Source organism: Uranotaenia lowii, chromosome 1 (genome assembly GCF_029784155.1).
Source record: "Uranotaenia lowii strain MFRU-FL chromosome 1, ASM2978415v1, whole genome shotgun sequence".
Classification (NCBI taxonomy): Eukaryota; Metazoa; Arthropoda; class Insecta; order Diptera; family Culicidae; genus Uranotaenia; species Uranotaenia lowii.
In genome coordinates this window covers 171558885-171583305 of record NC_073691.1, presented here as the reverse complement: position 1 = coordinate 171583305, position 24421 = coordinate 171558885, and the positions used below count along the sequence as shown (strand labels likewise).

At 38.6% G+C, this 24421-nt stretch overlaps 1 protein-coding gene across 1 annotated transcript in view; it reads left to right on the top strand.

The window, feature by feature from the left end:
* The window catches only part of LOC129738147 (optomotor-blind protein), a 310401-nt gene that overhangs the window by 132975 nt on the left and 153005 nt on the right, over positions 1-24421 (top strand). Inside the window, exon 4 of the mRNA XM_055729331.1 lies at positions 221-250. Within this exon, the coding sequence (XP_055585306.1) occupies positions 221-250 (30 nt within the window). The remainder of the gene's footprint in view (positions 1-220; positions 251-24421) is intronic.

Below are 24421 nucleotides of genomic sequence, written 5' to 3'. Positions count from 1 at the left end.
GGAAAAACACACTTGAATGTAATTTTTCATCTTTTAAATTAAGCATATGGGTTAAAATTTATTTAAAACTTAAGTTGTTTTCACAGTTTTTGTTTTTTTATGTTATCTACATTTCAAGTACTGTACTTGAAATTCTCCTCTGATTTTTAATAAAATTTATTTATTTTTTTCCAATTCGATTTATTTATTTATCTTCTGTTTGTTTTTGTTTCGTTTCCAGATTCTGAACTTTCCTCCCTATCGCATGTTGGTAAGTAATTTCCTTTTACTGGAAGCCATTAGGCATTTGCCAGGATAATCCCCTCTTTTTCGATAACCGGATAGACCATAATCTTCCGTTTCGAGCTCCGACTATCATCAACAGGAAAATTGTTTCCTAATCTAAATCCACTTGACATTTTTTCGAGCTCTAATTCAAAACAAGCAAAAGCGATTGTTCGGCGTAGAAAAACGTGATAAATCAATCACATTACCAAACCGTTTTTTTTTTTTGAAGACTCATTCACATCTTTAATTGCTATATTTTGAGGCTTTCATTTTTCTTTGTGCCAATTTCATTACTATGTTCAATCAGTTTTCACTCATCTCTGCATTTTCTTTGACTGATACAAAACTTTTCCATCACTCGTGGTGGAAACTTTTCCATCGGTTGGAAAAATTCCCATCACGGTCCAAAGCCATGATCCTTTGCAGGCTCCTTTGCTTACATTGTGTGTATTTATGAATTTCGTCCCACTCGGTTTAATTCATTATCCACGACAGCACAGAATGGAATCGAAGGAAGATATGGAACAATCAAATCAAAACAAACTGAAAACCAGGGATTTTCCATGGACATCGCATCTGATGTGGGGCTTCTCGAGATTTCTTTACTAACTTAAAGTTACCCGAACATCACAATAAAAATCATTTGATGCTGCTCGAAGATTATCTATTCCAATTAGAGTCAACTAATTTTGGCGTGATCCGTGGTACAAACCAAAAAATTCTTTATGAAAAACTTCAATTGTTTTTAAATTTTTAAATAAAATTAAAGTTTTTGGAAGAAATTATACAACGCAAAACATAATTCTATTGCCTGTTCCCTACTATTCTAATGAAACGAATATCTTCGGCAAATTTAAACATTGTAAAAGCAGAAGGCTTTTTATAAACTAGTTGTAAATTATAATAAATACATAAATCCTTCTAATTCTACGTTATAATTAACACTTTTAAATGTTTGAACAGAGTCAAACGAATCAAAATATTTGATACATTTAAAAAAAATCATCAACCACTTGGGAATTGCCGGATAAATCGAAATAATGAATAAAATGCCTTTGAACTAGATTTCCCTTTATCTGAGCTCATTTCGCTTTTTCTTCCCTGCTGTGAAAATAGAATAATGGTAGAAAATTGCAGAGAAAATTCTCCTAGCTCAGCAATCGTCTTCGTCCCTGGAACGAAAGTAAAAATATCAACTTCCAATACTTCCCTCGGTGAAATATCTCTCTTCCATGAGGAGCTTGGTTTATTTATTGTTTAGAAAATTTACATGATGAAGAATTTATTGATGACAAGCAGTTATCAATTGGAGAGATCTGGATTCAGATAGGATCCTCTAAAAAAACAAATGGATTCGAACCCACAACTTCAACTCGATAACATCAATCTAGAATCCCTATTAGGCTCAGAGCAATCTGTCTGGAGACAGATTGAAAGTTATTTCCCATTTTCTATCTAGCATACCTACCGAGAAAATTGTCATATTATGATGGTTTCTAATGGAAAAAGTGATATTGGATCGGATAAAATGAGGAAATTGCTTCCAAGGAGAGTCAACATTCTTTGTTATCTAAATTTTCTTGGGAGATACTGAGTGTTGAATTTTTGCAGTAATGACGTCTGTTGACCGTGTTTTGACTTTCGGTTCAATAAATCATCTGGTTTAGTTTAACTTGCTCTTATCGATGAAAATCACTTGAAAATTATCCGGGTCGAGTTATATTTCCAAGACGATCAGGGGCGAAACAAGCGAGGTGGTTAGAAAAAGTGGAGTGTCATCTGGCGAAACGGTTGGACCAAGTGAATTTTAAGAATTATATATGTTCATTAAGTTATATCGTGAGAAAACTAGATGAATAAATAAATGTATTTCCATTTGAGTTTCTACGGACATCTCTTGTTAAGAAAAAAAAGTGATGCTCAAATATTTTTCTGTTCAAAACCAGACCAAAATTGTGCGAGCATTGTCGTTTACTTACAATTATTTTAAATAAACCCACTCCACCCTGTTTCGAAAGTGGCAGAATGAATTCAAAGAAATGAATCATCTCGTTTCTTTCAGTCAAAGATTGTTTGTGTATCCGATTTAATGAATTTATCATTTTGAATGGGAGCCACTTTTGTATAGGGGAGTAAGCCATGACTTTTGGGCGACGCAAGGGTTTTTGTTTTCATCCATAAACAAAATTCATTAAATTCAAGTGAAACTAGAAATTTTGGAACTAAACAGTGGAAAATAATTGAATTAGTGACCGGCGGAAGTTCTCGGAGTGGTTTGTGCTTTGTTTGTGAGTGCAGAAGGAATCTAAACGACAGCCGGTCCGGACAAGAGAAGGAGGTTCCTAGTCGAATACCCCGATCAGGAGAGCCTATCAAAATAATAACTCAAACGTATCTCACCAAGATATTTACATCTGATTCAGTTATAATTCAGTACACAAACATTTTGATTTAAAGGTTCTCCAATCTGAATTATATCTTTTTCTGATTGACAGACTTGAATAGGGTTGAGCTCATTTTCAATGAAGAAGATTTTTTTCGGATTGTCCTAAAATAAAATGATTATATCTTATTTTGATATACGTACAACTTTTTCTGAAACACGGACATCGAAGTTAACGGCCCAAACCGTACGTTTATGAGTTTCGCTCAACAGATTCATAAAATTTAATCCAAGTTTTGGGAAACCAAAAATGGGGCTTGGTTTCCCGATCAGGAGGGAAAAACAGAATTATATCAAAATGAGATATTTTGATATTCATTTTTTTCCTATCTGGATGAGTTATAATTTAGTACTCGTAGGATGTTAAAATATCTCAAATTATATCAAAAAATCTATACGATCATAGCTAAATTATATCAGTTTTTGATATGCTCCTATCAAGATTATATCTCGATCAGATAGCATAGTTTGATATTGGACAGAACAAATTATATCAAAATTATAACTTATCAAGATATAAGTGCTTCGAGAAAATTTTCTAGTGGAATGTCAATAAACCACATTATTTGATAAAACCATGCCCCATTTTTGGTTTCCCAAAAATTTGATTCAATTTTATGAATCCTTTGAGCGAAACTCGTTAATGTAAGGTTTGAACCGTTGACTTCGATGTCCGTGTTTCAGAAAAAGTTGAACGTATATCAAAATAAGATACAATTATTTTATTTTAGCACAATCCGAAAAAAATCTTGATCAATGAATATGAGCTGAACCCCATTCAAGTTTGTTAATCAGAATAAGATATTATTCAGATTGGAGAAACTTAAAATCGAAAATTTTGAGTACTTAATCATAACTGAATCAAATGTAAATATCTTGGTGAGATACGTTTGAGTTATTATTTTGATATGCTCTCCTGATCGGGTTTAGCAAATAATGTGGTTTATTGACATTCCATTAGAAAATTTTCTCGAAGCACTCATATCTTGATAAGTTATAATTTTGATAGGTTTGGTTCTGCCCAATATCAAACTATGCTATCTGAACGAGATATAATCTTGTAAGGAGCATATCTTAAATTGATATAATTCAGCTATGATCGCATAGACTTTTTGATATAATTTGAGATATTTTAACATCCTACGAGTATTGAATAATAACTCATTTAGATAGGAAAAATATTAGTATCAAAATATCTTATCTTGATATAATTTAGTTTTTCCCTCCTGATCGGGACAACAAAGACTAATTTGGTGAGATCCAACCTTTTCAACTATTTTCACGCTTCATTCCTTCCCTTGTTCCAGAATCTGGGCCACCCTACCGATTCAAAAACTGGTCGGAGAGACCTAAAAAATCAAGATTGTTTTTAAAACTTTTGTGTATGAAATATTTGATAAAAGTCATTCCATTTATGAAGCCTACAGGTGTTTGACAGTTGGAGCCGGCCAAAATGTTTGACACGATCCAGAATAGCTAGATTATTTCGGTATGCTACTCCGATGCTTGCATATGTATTAGTAGGCTAACCAAAAAAAAGTTATAGAAATTCCACAGAAATGTATGAAATTTTTTTAAATATAAGTTTTCTAGTAAAACTACTGATTTTAAAATTCTGCAAAAAATATAAAAATGTTCACCAAAGTATTTACAATGAATTAGACTCTTGAGTGCATGGAAAGCGTATTTTTAACGTAGATTTCTTATTGAGTTAAAAAAATGGCTCATTTCAAAATACATCATTAATGATTTTTTTAAATTTTGTAGTATCTAAAATAAAGAAGCATTCATTACAAGTAGTAACTAGTCATTTTTTTAGCACATTTTTACAACTACATTTGAAAAAATGCATTCCGAAATTCGAATATTTTGCTGAAACACTGCTAAACCGCCAAAAAAAACTAACTCACAGTCAGAATACTGAAAGCTTTTGAGCATAAATTTAGCTGATTGATACACAAGTAGAGTGTCCATTTCCCGGCCATTTTCTCGTTCCCGGAATCGGGAAATCTGGTGGCTTGTTTCCCGGGATCCCGGGAAATATTCAAAAACATATAAAACATGTATAGCTTATCGAACCTTCCATGCACGCAAGCCCATAATTTGTTCAAAACGTAATCTTCATAATGTTTTTTAACTTATTTTTAATCAAATGAATCAAACTGTTTTCCTCAATGATCAATTATAAACAGTTAAACGAACTATAAAATAACCTGAACAAGTCAAATGATGAATTCATTCATGGAATAAGGGGTTAATAAAAAAATCTTTTTATTTGTTTGATTATTTCAACTTTTTTTTTCGTTTTCTGAACACTTTACATATTTGCTCTTCATCTAAAAAAAAACGATGTACTTTCCAATTTTAAATTTTGAGATTCTTCTGGCTTTCAAAGCCAGTTACTTTCGAGAAAAGACTACATGCTGCGCGATTTTTCAAACGTTTTTCGAAGTGTTGTGGGTTTTCGTTTAATGAAAACGGTGTGGACATACATATAATCTTTTTAAACTTATCTATTTGAATTAAAAAAATTGCACCACATGACTGCAAAATGTCTACTGCCACAGGAATCGGCATATTCTCAATGAGATTTGTATGACTACATTTGCAAAATGCATGGTTCCGGAGGCTTTTAGAGAACAAATTTTATACATGTCGGGAATTCCCGGGAATAAAATTATGATTCCCGGGAATCAGGAATTCACGAATTTTTCCAATTCCCGGGAATTCCCGACCGGGAAATCCCGGGACAGACACTCTATACACAAGTTATTTCAAAGAATGTGACTGACTACTTATTTGAACAATAAGACCCCTCAATTATCCTTAAATTGTAATTTTGTTTCAAATCCCATACATATCGTTCGAAATTTCATAACTATTTTTGACCCTGCGTTTACACGGTTCTGTCGATTGAGGTTAAGCGCAATGTTATACCTATTGATCTACCTATCTTGGACACGATCCTCTTCAAATCTTGGACTATACAATACCACGTGTTCGGGTGTGTCTTCCATGTCACTACATGTCGGGCAGGGAGGCAAGGCCACATGACCGAACCTGTGGTGGTACTTCGTGAAGCATCCATAGCCAGTCAGGAAATGCGTCGTGAAGAAATCCACTGTTTTCTCTCCAAGTATTCCTGTCCTAGATGTTTGGGATCAAATGATCCACCCAAGAACAGAAGATATTCTTACTTTGTCAGCAAGTAGGCAAGGAGAGCGCGGTGAGGTTCAGTGAGTTTGTTTGTAAACATTTAATTATCGGTAAATTTGTTTGAACTGAGGGCTTTGTTGGTAAACAAACTCCACGAATTCCGCAGCTTAACCTTGGGTCCACCTTCCTTTTTCTGGGCTGTTCCATAGCTGCTGTCAGTTGATTATGGAGATATTCCTGGTTCGTGTCCTCACGTTTTGCGTGCAACCGAGATGGGCATTACTTCCGCTACAACGTATGCAGCCTCCGACGAAACGATGCGGTATGCACTGATGACCCGAAGATTCATCAGCCTCTGTACACTGTTAAGCTTCTGCAGATTACACTGGATGTTAAGGCCAGATTTCCTGGCTGCTCCTCTATATCGAAGGATTGACGAAACTACACTCGCGCTTTCATTTGATAGCGCATGATCCGACTGTAATCCTACCCATTTGCGGTGAAATCAGGTTTGGTATAAGGTCCATCTCGGTTTGAACCGCTTCTACAGTCTATGAAGCTCTTAGCTGGACGATTTCTGCCGAGTAACCCGTCGCTAGTAGCACGACGTCATCCGCGAAACTAACTAACTTCACTCCCTCTGGCAAGCTCAGTGCAGCACCTCATCGTACGTAATATTCTACAGAACCGGTCCCAGTATCGACCCTTGCGGTACTCCATCTGTAACATCCATTTCCTGGAATTCTAAGCTCGTCATGCATTGTAGACGTTTGCTCAGTGGAGTGCTTCCAGTATCTTGGTAGCCAGATTAGTAGTAAAGTAAAATCCGAATCTGCAACTCAAACGTCAAATCCGTATTGTTGTACGGGTGTGAAACTTAGTGCACATATGAATCGCTGCCTGCGGAACATCATCCGCGCTTGGTGGCCTGGCAATTGGATCTCAAACGTGGAACTTCATCGCCGGTGCCATCAAAAGGCGCTAGAAATTGAGATTCGGGAACGTAAGTGGAGATGAATTGGGCACACGCTGCGAAGAGATGAAATCGAGATTTGCAGAGAGGCGCTTGACTGGAATCCAGATGGGCATCGAAGAAGAGGCATGCCCAGAAGCTCGTGGCGACGTAGTTTAGCCGCTAAAATCCGCACAGTTGACGAGAACCTTGGCTGGAAGCAAGTGTAGACGCTGGCTCCGGATCGCCAGCAGTGGAGATCTTTTATCTCAGCTCTATGCGTCGGTCAATCGGCGCTGGACCCTTAGGTAGGTAGGTAGGTAGTTTGCACAGATATTTCGATATCTTTATTTTTATGAGCGACGATGCAATCGCTGCCCAGCTGACACTATTGAAGGCGTTGCGCTCGTCCAGTGTTACTATTGCACAAAAATCATCTCCTTTTCTCTTCTTGAGTCTGTTTTTATCCAAGGTGTGTGCATATTCAGGAGGTGTTACCGAATATCGAATTCCCGATTCAGCAATTTTGGCTATGTAGGCTATGCAACTATGCGGAACTCATGAAGTTTGTTTACCAACAAACCACCGAAAAGCTGAGCAAAAAATAAACAAACTCATTGAGAGCCTCGCTCACTCCTCGCCTACTTACTGTGAAAGTCGGAGAACCTAGTGTATCAAAATACCTTGGTTTCTATTAGCTGTTTCGATGACAGTTCGAATGGCGTCGAATGTTCATGGCCCTTTTCGGAAACCACATCCTTTTCTCAATACAAATTTGCAGTGACGATCGGAACATTTCGGGAAATTCCATAATCGCAGCCTTAACTGTTCGGGATACCATCTGGACCGGGACCAGCTGATGGATTTTTCGATGTCGCGCAGTTCTTTCCTCGCTTGTGGGTTTCTGAGTTTAGCTCTCCTTGTCATTGCTGCGTGACAAGCACGTGTGAGTACTTTCGGCAGGTTTCCCGCCGATAAGTAAGACAGGTTTTGCTCCCACTTCAACACCTCGACAAAGACATTTCGGCCGAATTGTTTTGTCCTCCAGCGTCGTTCATCTACTACAAAACCTCTTCTTTGCCTAACCGTGCACTCTTACCCACACGATAGCAGATCGCAAAGTGGTCGCCATTAGTGTATTCCCCGCTCACCCTCTAATTACTTGTCCATCTGGGACTAGCAAATGTGAAATCTATAATGGATTCACGTCCCCCTTTGCTGTAGGTCCTATGTATTACCTAAGTTCGTCAGGTCTACATTCAACCTTGTAAGTGCTTCAAGTAGACTCGATCCTATGGCGTTCGTAAGGGAACTACCCCATTCCTTGGCCCACGCAAAAAAAAATCCCCCACGATAATAACGGGGCTTCGAGCTGTGAGCACCTCCACTATCTTATCCATCGTAGCGCTAAATTTCTCCACCTCGGTCCACGGTGAAGCGTAGCAGCTACAGAAGAAGAAGATTCCATTGACTTTGGTTACCACGAAGCCTTCAACATGCGATGTAACCCCTTTTTGTAAGGGAAACTTTCCTTTCACCCCTATTGCGACCAGATTGGCACTATCGGTCACCCGATGTGTGCCATTCAGGGTTCTATTATAGAGGTCTGCTACTAGCGCTATGTTTAGCTTCTCTTCCTTCGCTTCTTAATAGTGGCTGAGGTTGGTTTGGATTACTTCCAAGCCCTCGGTAACTCTGCTAGCGCCTTTTGGTAGGAAGAGTACCTATGGTTGCCAGTTACATGTTCACCAGTGCAAATAAGACACTTTGCCGACTTAAAGCAGCTAGCCGCTGTGTGACCGAGTTCTCCGCACCCCCTGCATAAGCCTCGTCTGTTAACTCCCTTGCAGTCAAACGACCTGTGGCCGTACTCCATGCATCGAAAGCATGATCATCCCACCTTTAGCCTGGAAGCTCTCAATTGCAACATGTGTTCAGGATTTGGGAGGACCCTGTCTCAACCGGATCGAGATCTGATCTTCGCCGATCTTACACTGGTCGGCTAGTGCTGTCCTGATTTCATATTCTGTCGTAATTTCGTCGAGTTTTTTGATTCGGATGGTCACTTCGTGACATAGCGCACACACCTCCGTCTTATCGCCTAGAACTTCCTCCGCTAGCAACTGGAAGGATGCACTCTTTGTTGCTGAACTTCGTTTCAACTCGAGGATCCTCTCGGCGGAACGAGTACGACGGATCCTCTCGGCGGAACGAGTACGACGGATCCTCCTCACGCTTTCAACTCTGGTGCCTTAACTACGATAGCTTCACCTTTTTCCCTTACGGGGCCTCACTGCTTCTTGGCTAGGGGTTTGTTTTTGTAGCTTTCCCCTTAAGGAGTTCACACGCCACTGTCTGCCATTCGGAGGGCACTCCCTCATAAGGCCTGTCATCCTTTCCTTTAAATTGGCTCCTGTCTGACAATCGGGTCTCGGGCCCTCTTTTTTATGGTGCCAGAGTCCGGATCACTTGGCGACCCTCGTTTCCTCTTTACACTTTTAGAGCTTCTCGGAGTAATGAGCTCATTTCTCAGCGTTTGAACGAAGGCATCGATCCGTTTCGGGCGACTGACATTCACCTCAGAGGGTTTCTCCGCATCTGTTTCTCTACTAGTAGCGCTTCCATTTAGCGCTTTTCCTATCTATTTGCTAATGTAAAAAGAGCCATACTGTTGTAGCTTGTCCTAGACCTCCTTATGAATGTTTTGCTTGCTCAAAACCAAGCTAGTTAAAGCTTTCATTTCTGTCATCGCCTCATTCATTGCCTTTGGCACCAGAATTTCCTCCTTCTCTAGAGAGCTGACAGGCTCTCTTCCTTTTTCCGTTATTTAGCCTTCTGGAGTTTCTACCAGTTGGACAGCAAGCTGCCTAGCTAGAGATCGCCGTAGACTCCTACCACCAAACGGATTGGGGCTTGCACCCTTCTCCGCACTCGTAGGATTTGGTCGCCTGTCAATGACCCAGAGGTAGTATTCTTGGGTCGCTACCCCACGGCCGATTCAAATACGATTTGTATTACTGACATTTAACAATCAAATTCTTCCGTTCTCTGTATTGTGTTGTTGACTTAACCTTGCCTCCTAGGGTCGGCCCATTTGAAAGCCCCAGTGTTAGAATCAAAACAAAGCGCCATCGATAACAACAGACAACATGTTTTTTTTCTGTATCATCACGCGATTTCTTTTGTTTTTTTTTCTGAACTTGAGCTCTCAGGGAGCTAGCCCCAATGATTTAGCGTGGAGCGAGAAATGGAAATGCGTGACAAATATTTGCCTACGGAATTAGTCGCGGCTAATTGGAATCGAGAGCAGCAGTAAACATCCCGAAGGTTTTAGGGTCCACGCCATTGGGCCATCGGATTGGATTGAGTGACGTCCGTGATGGTGTTGTTTCCGGCTGTTTACTCCGCGACTGGTTTTGTTTTGTATGGGTGAGCGCAGGCAGGGCAATCCGTCCCTTATTATTGACTCGTTTGTTGTTGTTTTGATGATAACACACAAAAACTGAACGGGCAGGCAACTGAACCAACCGCTACCGGGGAGTTGTTGATCCTCTCTGACGCGCCTAGGAACAGACAGAGCCGGGCACCATGTGGTCGCGGCAAACGCTTTTTCTTGTCTGAACGTGTTGAGCGTTGACTAATCCCAAAATTTAACCCTTGGTGACCGAGCGCGGAAAATTAAAAACACAGTGTTTTTTCCGAAATCTATCGAAATTGCCGACAACTACCACGAGCTGTAAACTGATTGTCAAAACATACTAAATGAACGTCGAACCCTGAAGTGTTTATCGAATTGTCAACATTCGGAGTAAGATTCGGTTAATTAAGATCAAGTGGTAGATATTAGCACTGACTACCAGTGTTGAAAAAATTCGAAAGGACACATTGACAATGAAAACAAAATTTCTCCCATTCAAAATATCTTGTTAAAAACTTCTGTCTTCCTTTTTCCAATGATGCCTTCTTTGATTTGACCGATGGTTCATTATCTTGTTTATTTTGGTATTTTCTTTGTCGATATCTTTACCAATGAACGTGCACCGACCGAGTTCAACTATCATTGTCAAATTTGTTTTCCCTTTTTTGAAAGTTCATTTGTGCCTTTCTCAGTTCATTTCAGAAATCAGTGAAAATTTAAATTTCGATTTTCAACTATCAATTTTTTCTTTGAAATTTTCGAAAATTCAACTTTGATGTGAAAAAATTGCTTTAAGCAATTGAAAACGAATGGTGATCGCGTAACGAATGATAGGCCTTGCTTTAGGCCGAAATTCATCAACCGCCTGTGCACGTATGGACAATGTGATCCTTAAATCGTGTAAACTATCATTAATTCGTGCAACCCAACTCGATGGGGGTTTTGCTGCCTCGTGAAGACCTTGGCTGAAAAATACAGTTGGTTCCAGAAACTGACCTCACCGTGTGAGACACATAGAACGTTGTTAACGAAGACCTCAATTCAAAGCACATCGAACCGGCAGCAGTTCCTCTAACCCTTAAGGACTACAGCTGGGGAATCCTCAACTTTCAGTTATCAGGTATGACATTTACGACATCGGTCGTTTTAGGCGGCAATTGGATTTGGCAAAGAAAATGTGCCACACGAGCCATCGCCCGCCAGATTCAGCATTATCATCGGATACAACACAACAGCAAAATTGGAATCCAGCAACATTATGCTGGGCTTTGATCGTACCTCAGGCAAAGGAAATGAAATGATAACAAGCACAAGTCTGAAATTCATGAAATTTATGTTCCAGACCTAAGCCCATTTTTCAAGTCCACATCCTAATCCAAATCTCAAGTCCGAATCCGAAGCGCAAGCTCAAGATGTCCAGGTAGCAGATGAGCGAAACAATTTTCTTCTGTTTGTTTAATGTTTGTCTAATAAAAAAAATATTTTAATAAATAGTTTAAATAAAATTTTCCAGTTTTCGACATTCAATTTCGAATCCATATGACGTATTTGAGTAAGTAATCTATTCAATTAAAAATCAAGACTTAGACAAAAAAAAAACCGATTAAGTTACACTCGTTTCATTCAAAGAGGTCGCTTTGCTAACAGTTTGTTCGTTTAGCTCAATAAAGTTTAACGTTTTACTTATGCTCTTTCTACAGTATATAACCAGAAAAATTCTTTAAAAAATTGAAAAAAACTCAGGCATTTGACTATTATTATTATATATTGAAAAATCTAGGAAAATATTAACACGGACATTGTTTAACTTTAGTTATTTTAATCACATATTTTGCTTAACTTCATTACATTAGCCAAAACTTGATTAAGAAGAAAAACAAATTCCTACTTTTGTTGCGATTTTCTCTCGCACTAATTCGATCTGACCATTCACTGTTTCAGGTTAAGTAACTTATTTTTATAACGCAATCGATGGCTCCAAGTTGTAAAATAATTCTGCAAGAATTATAAAACAAATGAATGATATTTTCTAGTAAAAGATAGCTGCATACTTACATCGACATGAAACGAATTAAGAAGTATCGTGTGTAAAGCTGACGTAACCTTGCTCCGAGATTTATTACCTTTTGGCGAGCAACTTCCTTCCGGTTGCTATTAAATCGTTCTGAGCAACTTTCGCTTTCGAGTACCAACAGATTTCGTTACATCCTACCATAATTAAAAGATAAAGATCTACGGAACAAAAAAAATCGTTTACGAATATAATTGAAAAAAAGGATTCACCTGCTGACTGTTTTGTTGTCCTGATCCTGAGACAAGTTATTTGTTGGCCCACTGAATGGCACCGTAATTGTTGCTGCTACCTGTTGCAAAATACTTGGGTTGTCCTTTGAAACTGCCATACGGGTTTGAAAAACTAAACACTAAAATTTTGTTTGACCTCGTAGTCTGAGCTATAAGAAAATTTCAGACAGGTGACATTTCCAAGAATGATTTTTCCTTCTATCACTTTCATTTGGATCACTATGACAATGATAAAATAAAGTGTTCATTTTCAGTGAAGGCGATTAACGAATGAGTGTGGAAGGAACTGAAAAAAATATTGTCGAACGTTGCAGGGTGTGGATTTCATGAACGCACTCTTTGTTTATTTATCATGAACTGCGAAAAATATCTGGGTGACTGAGATGTTTTCTCAATGTCTTCTGATGTCAGGTAAATGATAGACGAAATTTTCAAGACTGCTGACTACACTGACTGAGTACTGGATTTCGATTTTTGACAGCTTGAAAAATAACGTGTAATGTCGACCTACGAAAGGCGCTTCGATCGATGTTGAAGCCAAACTGAGAAAATTAACCAGACATTTGATATAAATCGATCAATTCAGACTTTTTATTTCTCGGAATTTTCGAGATATTTTTAGACCTCCCACAGTAAGGGTTGAACGATTTCCGATGAAGATTTCCTCGGCTCGAAAACAACAAGATGTTTTCGATTTTCACCACATCCTGTGTTCGTAATAACTTCAAGATGAAGGTTTAACTCGGGATGGCTGTGTGTTATTGTGTAGGCTAGTGCAATTGATCTTTAATAAACATTTCACTTCCGGCGCCCGTAGATACGATTCGTACAAATGAATAGTATTGGGCGTAGCGACGATGATGCGCAGCGTGGAGGCTGGTCAGTCCGTCACGTAGTCGGTAAACAAATTTGGTTTCAATACGTAACGGTTGTCGTGGGATGACGATAATGTTGTTGTGTTTATATGCTTGCTACCATTCGATCATTCGACGAGAATGATTCTATTTCGTAACGTTAGAATTCGAAGCGTTCGATGTATTTTGTGCGACGAAAATAGCTCGGTATCCTGCAACAAAATTACATAGCCCTACAGATTTCATTTATGATGTTCATCAACCAAAAACGATTATTTTATATTTTATTTTCGTAGTATTCCGTCTCACGATATAACTTGACGAACATAAAAAGTGTCCACAATGAAATTGCCACACTATGAAATTGCTCTAACTTTTTAACCGTTGGGTAGAATTGAATGAAAATTTTGGTGGATTTAGTTCATAGTGCACTGTTTACATCCTGCAAGTTTTAAAGTCCGGTGATCAAAACTCGCGGAAATTGAGTCGATAAACAGCTCGTGCGTGATAAAATCTTGCGCATTCATCACGAGAACAAGGATCTCTCGCATCGTTCTATCGCTTAAACGTTGGGAATCGCTAATTCCACGGTGTCGCGAGTGATTAAGCGGTTCGAGAAACGATTGACCACCGATCGGAAGCCCAGAAGTGAAGGAAAAAGTATTCCGTACAACATCAAAAATCACAACCGCGTAGTTGGGGCCTTTAACCGAAAACCGAACGCCTAAGGCTGGACTTCGAACGTTCAAGGTTCAAAAGGCCTCTAATTGCGACGAGAAGCAGAACAAGTCCGCCAAAACCCGTGCCACGAAGTTGTACCTCAACATGCTGACGAAAGTTGAATGCTGCATCATGGACGACGAAACATGTGTGAAGGCCGACTTCAAACAGATCGCCTGCAACCTGTTTTTCACGGCTAAGGATAAGTTCAGCGTTCCGGAGCATGTCCGCACTCAGAATTTATTTGCGAATAAATTCCTGGTTTGGCAAGTCATCTGCACGTGCGGGAAGCAAAGTGCACCTTTCGTGACCCAGGACACGATGAACGGACAGGTGTACATGAAAGAGTGCCTCCAGAAGCGGATGCTTCTTCTCCTGAAGGCCCACAACGTCCCAACAATCTTCTGGCCGAATTTGGCTTCATGCCACTACTCCAAGGACGTGCTGAAGTGGTATGCGGACAATATGGTCAATTTAGTGCCGAAAATGTACAACCATACCAACACTCCGGAACTACGTTCCAGCGATAAGTACTGGACGATTATGAAGCAGCACCTTCACGACCAAAGCTAGTGAAGACAGTCGAGGAACAGGTTGTGCAGAATCTTATGGCCGGTGTTAATGCCAAGGTGCGGCATTTGCATATGGACTATAAATAAAATACGAGTAAAATGGTAAAATGAAGTTTAATAGTTATTTTGAAATCCCTGAAATTTTTGTGTGTGGCAATTTCATCGTGGCCACCCTTTAATTCCAAAAATTCACTCGGTCTATGGCAATCGTTCTCCAATTTCCCGGACATCCCACATTTGCCAAATTCGCCACACTCCACTCCACCAAAAACAAAAGCCAGATGATTTTCTTTAATCTAAATATGTGAGTAAAAATGTGAGTGAACAGTCATTATGATTTAAGGCATGTCTAAGAAATGTTTGAAGACTCCTCCCCCACATGTGCCTCTCTAGGGTAGTTGGCATTAACAGCAGAAAATCACCTGGCATTGAGGTGTCTTTTCATACCTTTAACAAAATCGACAGCTTTGAAAATGTGCAACATTTGGGCAGCCCTTTACCAGAATCGAAAAACATCTAACAAGTTATAACTGTTTGAACGAAATTAAAAATTATTTATTCAAATCCAAGTTTAACATTTCCACGCTGAAATGCATTGAAGTTCCATCGAAAGTAAACATTTACAGAAAAAACTATTTAGAGCAGGTTTTATGCCAAACAAGCGAACAAATTTCGAATATGAAAATATCTTGATTTTTAATTTATATTTCAAACAACTTTCAAGGTATCTGGCAGCACTAAAAATTTATTACTTGAAGTACCGTGAACTAGAAGAACTTTGATTACTCTTGTCATTCAATTTTAAATAATTTCAAACACTCGAAAGTTTTAGAAACAACAATACCGGAACAAATTTGAAATCTTTCTTCTTCTTCGCGAGGGGGGGGGGGGGGGGGTATAATAATAATAATCTAAATTTTAAATGAAGTGGAACAAATTGAGCAAAATCTTACTAGTAAAAAAACTTGCATACATTCTACATTTTACAAAATCGATAAATTAAGTTATTCTCAACCAAAAAAAAAAATTAAAGTCTGGAATATTAAAGGTGATACAATTCTCATCTTTTACAGTTTGACTTTCGCTCTTTTAAATGTTTTATTTTCGAAGATTTTTTTCATATTGTTCAATAAAATACCTTATACTTCATTCTCGGAAAAATCGATGGGGGTGACAAAAGAAGAATTTCATATTTGTGTCTAACAAGGAGCATAAGCCTGATTGTTGATGGCACAATTTTCGGACATCCCTACCAGCTGTAATTGAATGTTTACCCAAAAGCACGAATTCATATTCCGGGCTTACTTTGATCACTCAATTTTGTTTTCCCGAGAACACGATTTTATATTCCGGGAAAACTTTGATCAATACTTGAATTATAAGCCTCATCTCTGCCATAATATTGTTTAAGATTTTTAAAATCCCCTTCAACTATCAAAGCCTAAAAATATTGATTGCGATCATTTTTGTTTTGTTAACTAATTTTTTCACCATTTTGAGTCACCACGCTTATGTTCGAAAAGGCATAAAACTGCTGCATACATTTAGGGGTAAGGAATATGCATGTTCACTAAGTTTTTTTTTCTTTGAAAAAACTGATAAAATTAGAATATACCTTTTGGAAAAAGCAAGTATTTATGCATTTTTGAAACAAATTCAAATAATATCTCAAAACAACTTTGATAAAAACACCAAAACTATACCCACAAAAAGCTCAAGAGTTGAATTTTCACGTAAAGTCAATTATTTCCTTTCAAGTGCTTCCATTTAATCAGCAAAATTGTTTGCTGGAATTTTTAGGAATTTTAAGTTACAAATTGAATAGTTATGAAAAAAGCTTCTCAATAAACACCAATTGTTTCATATTTGAAGCATGAAGCGTCGCTTGCCGAGTTACGACGAGTGATTGACAGTTTTTTTTGTGATTGACAGAATTGAGTTTTGAAACAATTTGCATTTACCTACAGTTTTTCCAGTACCATTTCATTACACCTTAACTACCTTAATATTCAATGACCTAACGTTTTTTTTTTAATAACCCTAAGGCCCACGCTCAGAAAAAAATGGGAATGCCAGATCTTGCACCTTATATCTTAGGAACTACTAAACAGATTTATACTTGAAGTCTCGAGATTTTTTGGCATATGTGCTTCAGTATTTCGGGCTAGATATCAAAACGAAGAGGCAACCTGTTTTTATTGAATGATGTTTCTTTTATTTAAACTTTATTTTCCAATATTGTCAACATGGCATGAAAAACAATTAAAATCCACGGCAATTGTTTATTCTTCAGTTTTCATATTCAGACAAATCTTGAATTTCAGGATAACTTTAATATTTCATCTGAATTTTAGCTAAGAAGTTAAATTTATTTGTAAATATTTCGAAAAACTGACAGCTAGTTTCCATTTTCCCGTGCATGGCCATTAAACCGCTGCAAACTTTGTATAAACATTTTGAATCTATAGGGGAGAATGGGGATACTGGATTTCCTTTTTTATTTTCATCATATATTTTTGGGAAATTTTAGAAACTCGCCGTCTTTTGCATTTTCTGATAGCGTGTAATTTCAAGTTTATATGCTGCAAAAGTTGGAACAATACATGAACTCGTAGAAGAACTAGAAGCATTTTCTTGAGACTAAATAAATTGTGACATTTTTTAAATTGCAGGAGACTTGATCCTTTACTAAAGGAGAGTTGATCCCTGATGCAGGGTGCCCTGACCCCAGCCCAAAATCAAATAAAATCCGAAAATAAAATGTCCGGTGACTATTTTTTGCCATATGAGTTCTCGTTTCACAGTTTGTAATTATCAGACAAAGAGAATTCTAAAAGTTTGTCTACTACCCTATCTTTATTGCATACTTTAAGGCGCAATTTTCCAGATTATAGATAAATACAGTGTTTTAAGTCCTTTTTAACTGATAATTACTGGATAAACATGAGTTATTGAACAGATATTAGTAATTTCAGATAACCAATGATCACGATCCTTTCATTTGGGCTCTAGGAATCAATTATACCCATAACATACATTTTGGAAAACTTCTTTTCAATAAAATTGAAAGTTTACCATTGCCTTCTAAATATGGCATTATGAAGTTCATGATATACTCTAACGATTGACATATTGAAATACATATTTTTGTTATAATTTTTTCATGCGAGAAACATTTTAAAGTGATAAAAAAAGATCGTCAAATCATCTTTTGTTAAATTATTCAAACAAAGTTCAATAACTCGATGTAGATTTAGGATAAATGCACTGGTTTGGATAATGGATTTTCGGATGGTTTGGTGACGAGTAAAAAGACGCGCGTGTGATCTTAACGAGAGTTCTATTTCAACTGACTTGGTAACAAAAGTATGTGTGTAGATGGTGTGGATGTTATAGCAAATTTATGGCACAAAGTGCACTGTAAGAAATGTGGACTGTATCATTACTTTTTTATTTATTCATACTCCCCCCGTTGAGTCGTCAGAGTCAACATCAGGAAGCAGGCAAATCTTGGTTACAGCACGCTGGTATTCACCTTTGGCTGTACGAACTGTTACCACCCTGACGATGCCGTCCTTGCCAGGATGTGTTGAGATGATTCGACCTAATTTCCATTGTTGTGGTGGGCTATTTTCGTCTCGTAGAAGAACCAATGCGCCTTCATGGATTTCCAACACACGACCCTTCCATTTCTGACGTGTCTGGAGCGTATGCAAGTAGTCGGCTGACCACTTTTTCCAAAAATGATCTCGCATCATTTGAATATGCTGCCACCTTGATAGTCTTCCAACCTTGAGATCGTCGTAACTTGGTTCCGGTAATGCCTTTGAGGATCGTCCAGTCAAGAAATGTGATGGAATCAAAGCGCAAAAATCGTTAGGATTATCCGAATACGGTGATAATGGACGTGAATTGAGGATTGCCTCTGCTTGGACCAGGAATGTATACATTTCTTCGTAGGTTAAACGCGTTTCGCCAACAACACGTTTCATCAGATATTTCATCGATTTTACTCCAGCCTCCCAGATGCCTCCAAAGTGAGGACTTCTTGGCGGAATTAAATGCCATGTTACGCCTTCAGAACTACAGTAGTCCTTCAATTTTCTTTGGTGGAGTTGATCTTCAAATAATTTTCGCAAGGCTGCAAGTTCGTGGTTCGCTCCCACAAACGTTGTTCCATTATCTGAGTACATATCACACGGAAAACCACGACGACCATTAAAGCGTTGAAGCGCAGCGATAAAAGTTTCCGTCCGCATATCTGTCACGAGCTCGAAGTGCAGTGCCTTGGTTGTCATACATACGAATACTGCGACGTAGGAGTTGTAGTACTTCGGCTTTCGTCCTCCTTCCCTGAGAACAAACGGACCAGCAAAATCGACACCTGTACGGCTGAAAGGTGGGGCTGGCGTGACACGATAGCTTGGTAAATTGCCCATGTATTGCTGCAGTTGTGGAGGTTTACATTTAAAACAGCGGTAGCATCTTCCAATGACTTTCTTGATGACTGACTTAGCTTTGATTGGCCAGAAAGACTGGCGCACGAACGAGAGCAGGCCACTGTGCCCGACATGGAAGTGCTTCTCGTGCAGATGACGAACTATCATTTCCGTTATAGGATGCTTTTCTGGCATAAGAATTTGGTGCTTACCGTCATAAGGAATGTCAGAATATTTCAATCTACCTCCAACTCGAATCAATCCGTCTTCGTCAATAAATGGTGCCAAACTTGAGTAGTTATTTCGTTTCATAGAATCTGATGATAATTCTTTTTTAAGATCGCCGAATGCTTGGTTCTGAACTAATCTGCAAATTATGCGGGATGCTCTGGAAAGCTCTTCTGCTGTAAGTGGCTCATAATTCCTCGTCTTGGTACATTTGTTGGCAATGAACCTTAACACGTATCCCCATGCTCGGTTTAATCGGTTAAAGTTGCTTAGACGTGACAAATCAAACGGTTGTTGCTTTGGAGCCATTATCAGCGTGTGTTTCACTTTCCGTATTTCGGGCAGACTTTCGATTGCAAGAATCTCAAATGTGGGTTCTTCATTCGATTCCATTTTATGTAGTGCGACTGGGCCTGTCCACCACTGCTCGTTCTCCAAAAGTTGCTCTGGAAGCTCTCCACGGGATAAAGAATCTGCTGGATTGCATTGGGATCGTACATATCTCCATTCGTAGTCGTGAGTCAGCTCTACACACTACCAAAAAAATCTGTAAAATTACATCATATATGATGTAAAGAAAAAGAAGCATCACATATGACGTAAATTTCAGTGCGAGTTAAATATTACATGCCTGTAAAAAGCAACAGACGTGTAAAATTTTAAAGACGTGTAAAATTTTAATGGCGTGTAAAATTAAAAAACGTGTAAAATTTTAAAGGCATGTAAAATTTAAAAACGTGTAAAATTTTATTCGCTTAGAAAATTCCATCAAATGTAATGCTTATTTTTCTTTCGTTTTGTGGCATAATTTAAAACAAATATTTATTAGAATCCAACAAATTTATTTTTCATTTTTTTTTTCTTAATAACTCACCAAAAATTCACGAACTTTATACTTTGCCAGTTCATACCTAAATGGATTATTGATTCGAGTTTGGGGGAACTCGCTATAAAATTTTCAAATGCTACCACAAACCCTTTGGCAGAACAAATCCGCATAGCAATTAACGGACATAGTAGGACTGGATCGCTTGGCAGGTTCCTGTCAGAATTTCCACGACTAGCCAAGGCACTGCTTGTAGGGATGACGTTTCTCGCCACCTGCAATAGAAAAGAAACGGTCAATACCAACGCTTTTAGTTAACCATTAAATATTTTATACTTACCTACATTATATCCATTTTCAAAGCAGCGTGATCTTTAGTATGTGGTTGCTGCAGAATCGATGGCGTAAGTACACACTACCAAAAAAATCTGTAAAATTACATCACATATGATGTAAATAAAAAGAAGCATCATATATGACGGAATATTCAGTGCTAGTTGGAAATTACACGCCAGTAAAATTTTGCAACGTGTAAAATAAAAAATGATGTAAAATTTAGCAACGTGTAAAATAAAAATGATGTAAATTATAAAATCACTGAATGTTGGAAGAAAAACTTTCCAATTGGAATTTGTTTTGTTTTATTTATTGTTAATATGATTCAATACTGGAATTTTCACGTCTCTTAATAAAAATAAAACTCATCTATAATTAATATGATTCATTTTATTAAGCGGTAAAATTTTTTTCAACACACATTATATTTTATTTCTTTTTTATTTTTTCCGCGAAGTACCAGATCCAATGTTGAACACCGTGGATCCGCTTCCAGAACCGCATCCCTGTTTTTCGGATATCTCCGGGAACCATCAACACCGATTAACTTACTCGCGCGCGGGAAAAATACTTTGGCACACGACTTGACTTAACAGTTTTTGTTACATTTGTCTGGTCTTGTTCTGCACAGTTTATAATTTTACATGACATTATCACGTTCAGTGTATTGTAATATTTCATGTCGTGTAATTTTGAGAAATTTCCAATTCAGTGTTGTTGAGAATTTCGTGTGACCAAAAAAAAATTGTAAAATTACAGCACATATGATGTAACGAAAAAGAAGCATCACATATGATGGAATTTTCAGTGCGAGTTGAATATTACACGTCTGCAATCTTCAACAGACGTGTAAAATTTGAAAGACATGTAAAATATTAAGACGTGTAATATTTAATTCGCACTGAAAATTCCGTCGTATGTGATGCTTCTTTTTATTTACATCATATGTGATGTAAATTTACATCAAATAATCGCGTTCCGTGTCAAGTAATATTTGTGTCATTAGAAATCAGTGCTGTTAAGGATTCAACTGTTTTTATTTTGTAAATTTACATCAATAAATCGCGTTCCATGTCATGTAATAATAAAGGTTTTCAATTTCAGTGTCGTTAAGGATTCAGATTTTTTTTCTGTGTAGGCTTGAGTGGTGCGACACGGGATTTACTGCAGATCAAACGTACTTCAATTTCTTCATTTTCAGTAACACTGCGAACATACAGGCAGGCACCGTAAGCGACCTTAGAGGCGTCACAATACCCGTGTAGTTCAACACTTTTCACTTTTCCAGGGATAACACATCGTTGCTTCCGAATATTCTTCACTGAACACAATTGTTGCCGGAACGATTTCCAGATTTCCAGTTGCTCTTGTAGAAGTTCATCTTCCCAATCCATTTTCAATCGCCATAGTTCTTGCATAGTAAGTTTCGCCAATGTCACTACTGGACCCAAAAATCCCAGTGGGTCGAAGAGACGTCCAATTTCAGCCAAAACTATGCACTTCGTCGGTTTGATGCTGCTGTCTAGCGGTGGTACGTTGAACACGAAGTAGTCTTCACTCGGATTCCATATCAGTCCAAGTGTCTTGATTGTGTTATTGATGTCCGATCCTTCAAAATCCATCTGCTTTTCTTGAAGTTTTGCGGGAATCATTTTTAAAACTTCCTCGCTGTTGGAGCAGAACTTGTGGACACCAAAACCACCTTTCTCGAGAATTCCGTTGAGCTGCTTGTATGTTTCAATTACGTCAGCAATTGTTTTGCCACCCGTAATGAAATCATCTATGTAGCTGTCTTTTCGAATTACTTCCGCCGCGAGCGGGAATGTTTCAGATTCATCAGATGCCAACTGGATTAGCGAACGTGTTGCCAAATAGGGCGCACTTGAGCAACCATATGTGACCGTCGATAATTCGAAAGTAGACATTTCACCCTTCTTGTTGAGCCATAAGATACGCTGAAATCGTCTATCGTCTTCATGGATCTGAACTTGACGGTACATCTTGGGAATATCGGCTGTCAGAACCACCTGATGAATGCAAAATCTTAAAATGATAGTGACTAAATCACTTTGCACCGTTGGGCCGACCAATTGGGTGTCATTCAGCGAAATGCCTGTTGACGACGCAGCCGAAGCGTCGAACACGACTCGAATCTTCGTAGTGGAACTTGATTCCTTAAAGACCGCATGGTGCGGTAGAAAGTAACATTCCTTGGGACTGTCATTAACTTCCTTCATGTGGCCGAGGGCCAGACATTCGTTCATGAAATTCTCATATTGTTCCCGCTTGGCAGGATTTCTGGAAAGACTCATCATTAGCTTGTTGAATCTTTGCTTGGCAGTTTCAAAGGAATCGCCTAGTTGACTCCTGAGATCATTGAAAGGCATGCGCACGATAAAACGGCCATCAGATGAACGACGGTGCGTTTCTTCGAAATGCTTTTCTACGGCGCGTTCCACCGCAGTCATAGTAGAAGAGTTACAACAATTTTCGAGCTCCCAAAACTTCATAAGGGTTCGATTAACATCATCATGGGTGGTGTTCACTTGGCAAACACGCTGGTAGGGTCGTTTATTTGTTGTCTTTGCTGAACCGCTAACAACCCAGCCGAACACAGTTTCAACGAGAGTAGGAAGATTGTTACCGATTTTCATTCGTCCTTTCTTCAGAACGTCATAGAAAACTTCTGCGCCGATTATCATATCCACCTCGCGTGGAACGTTAAAAGAAGGATCGGCGAGTTCAAAATCTCGAGGAAAGTTCCAAGAATTAATGTCTACTTTACCTGTAGGCAGCTCGGTTATCGAAGGGGTGATTAAAAAATCCAGACTGGCAGAATAGGCTCGATTTCGCGACGAAACATTCGTCCGAACTGTCTTGCATGACATCGTCTTCATGCCATTCAATCCGCAGATTGTAATCGGTGGATTCAAATCGGTGGGTGTGATATTCAATTTTGCAGCTAAATTCTCGGTTATCAAATTTGCCTCGGAGCAGCAATCAAGCAAAGCTCTGCATTTGAATTTCCTGTTGCCAGCACCGGCAACCAATACTACAGCAGTCGAGAGAAAAATCTGTTCAGCAGTTGCTTTAGTTTGCGTGCAGCAGTTAACAATTTGTGTGTCAGCTGTTTCATCTTGTTTCTTGTTGTATTGGTGAGTGGATGTGCTTGGATTCGGAGAGTTTTCAAATTGCGTTGTCGTAGTTTCGCTCAAATGCAAGAGAGTGTGATGTGGCTTACCACAACTTTTGCAACATTGATCAGTTTTGCATTGAGCTGTGCGGTGGCCTTTACGCAGACAATTAAAGCAAAGACCCGCCTTCTTGACTCTCTCGAATCGTTCCTTTGCTGAGAGTTTCTTAAACGAGAGACACTTGTAAATTGATGACTCACCTTTACAGCAAGGACATGCTTCGCTCGTCGATTGCACAAACACTTTTGCTTGCTTGCTCCTTGATGCTGATGTGTTGGTTGGCTGTTGAGCTTGACCTTGAAGTTTCTGCAAAACTCGGCTTCGTTCCTTCAGGAATTCGACTAATTGCTGGTAGCTCGGCAATGTTCCACTTTTCATCGAAGATTCCCAAAGTTTCCTGGTTTCTCGATCCATACATTTGCCAACAACATTGATCAGCATCATTTCCGATAGTCCCTCCACAGGAAGATTCCGATTCTTCAATGCATCGACATGTTTTGTTAGTGCTTCTACTAACTTGCGCAACTCATCACCGTTTTCTTTGGCTAATTTCGGCAATTCTAATAATGCATCAATGTGGGTGTCGATGATGAGTCGTTCGTCCTCATATGCGTCTTCCAGCAAACGCCATGCCGATTCGTAATCGTTATTATTGATCACATCTTGATCAATCTTCCCAGCTGCACCACCGATCAAGGAATTTTTGAGGTGA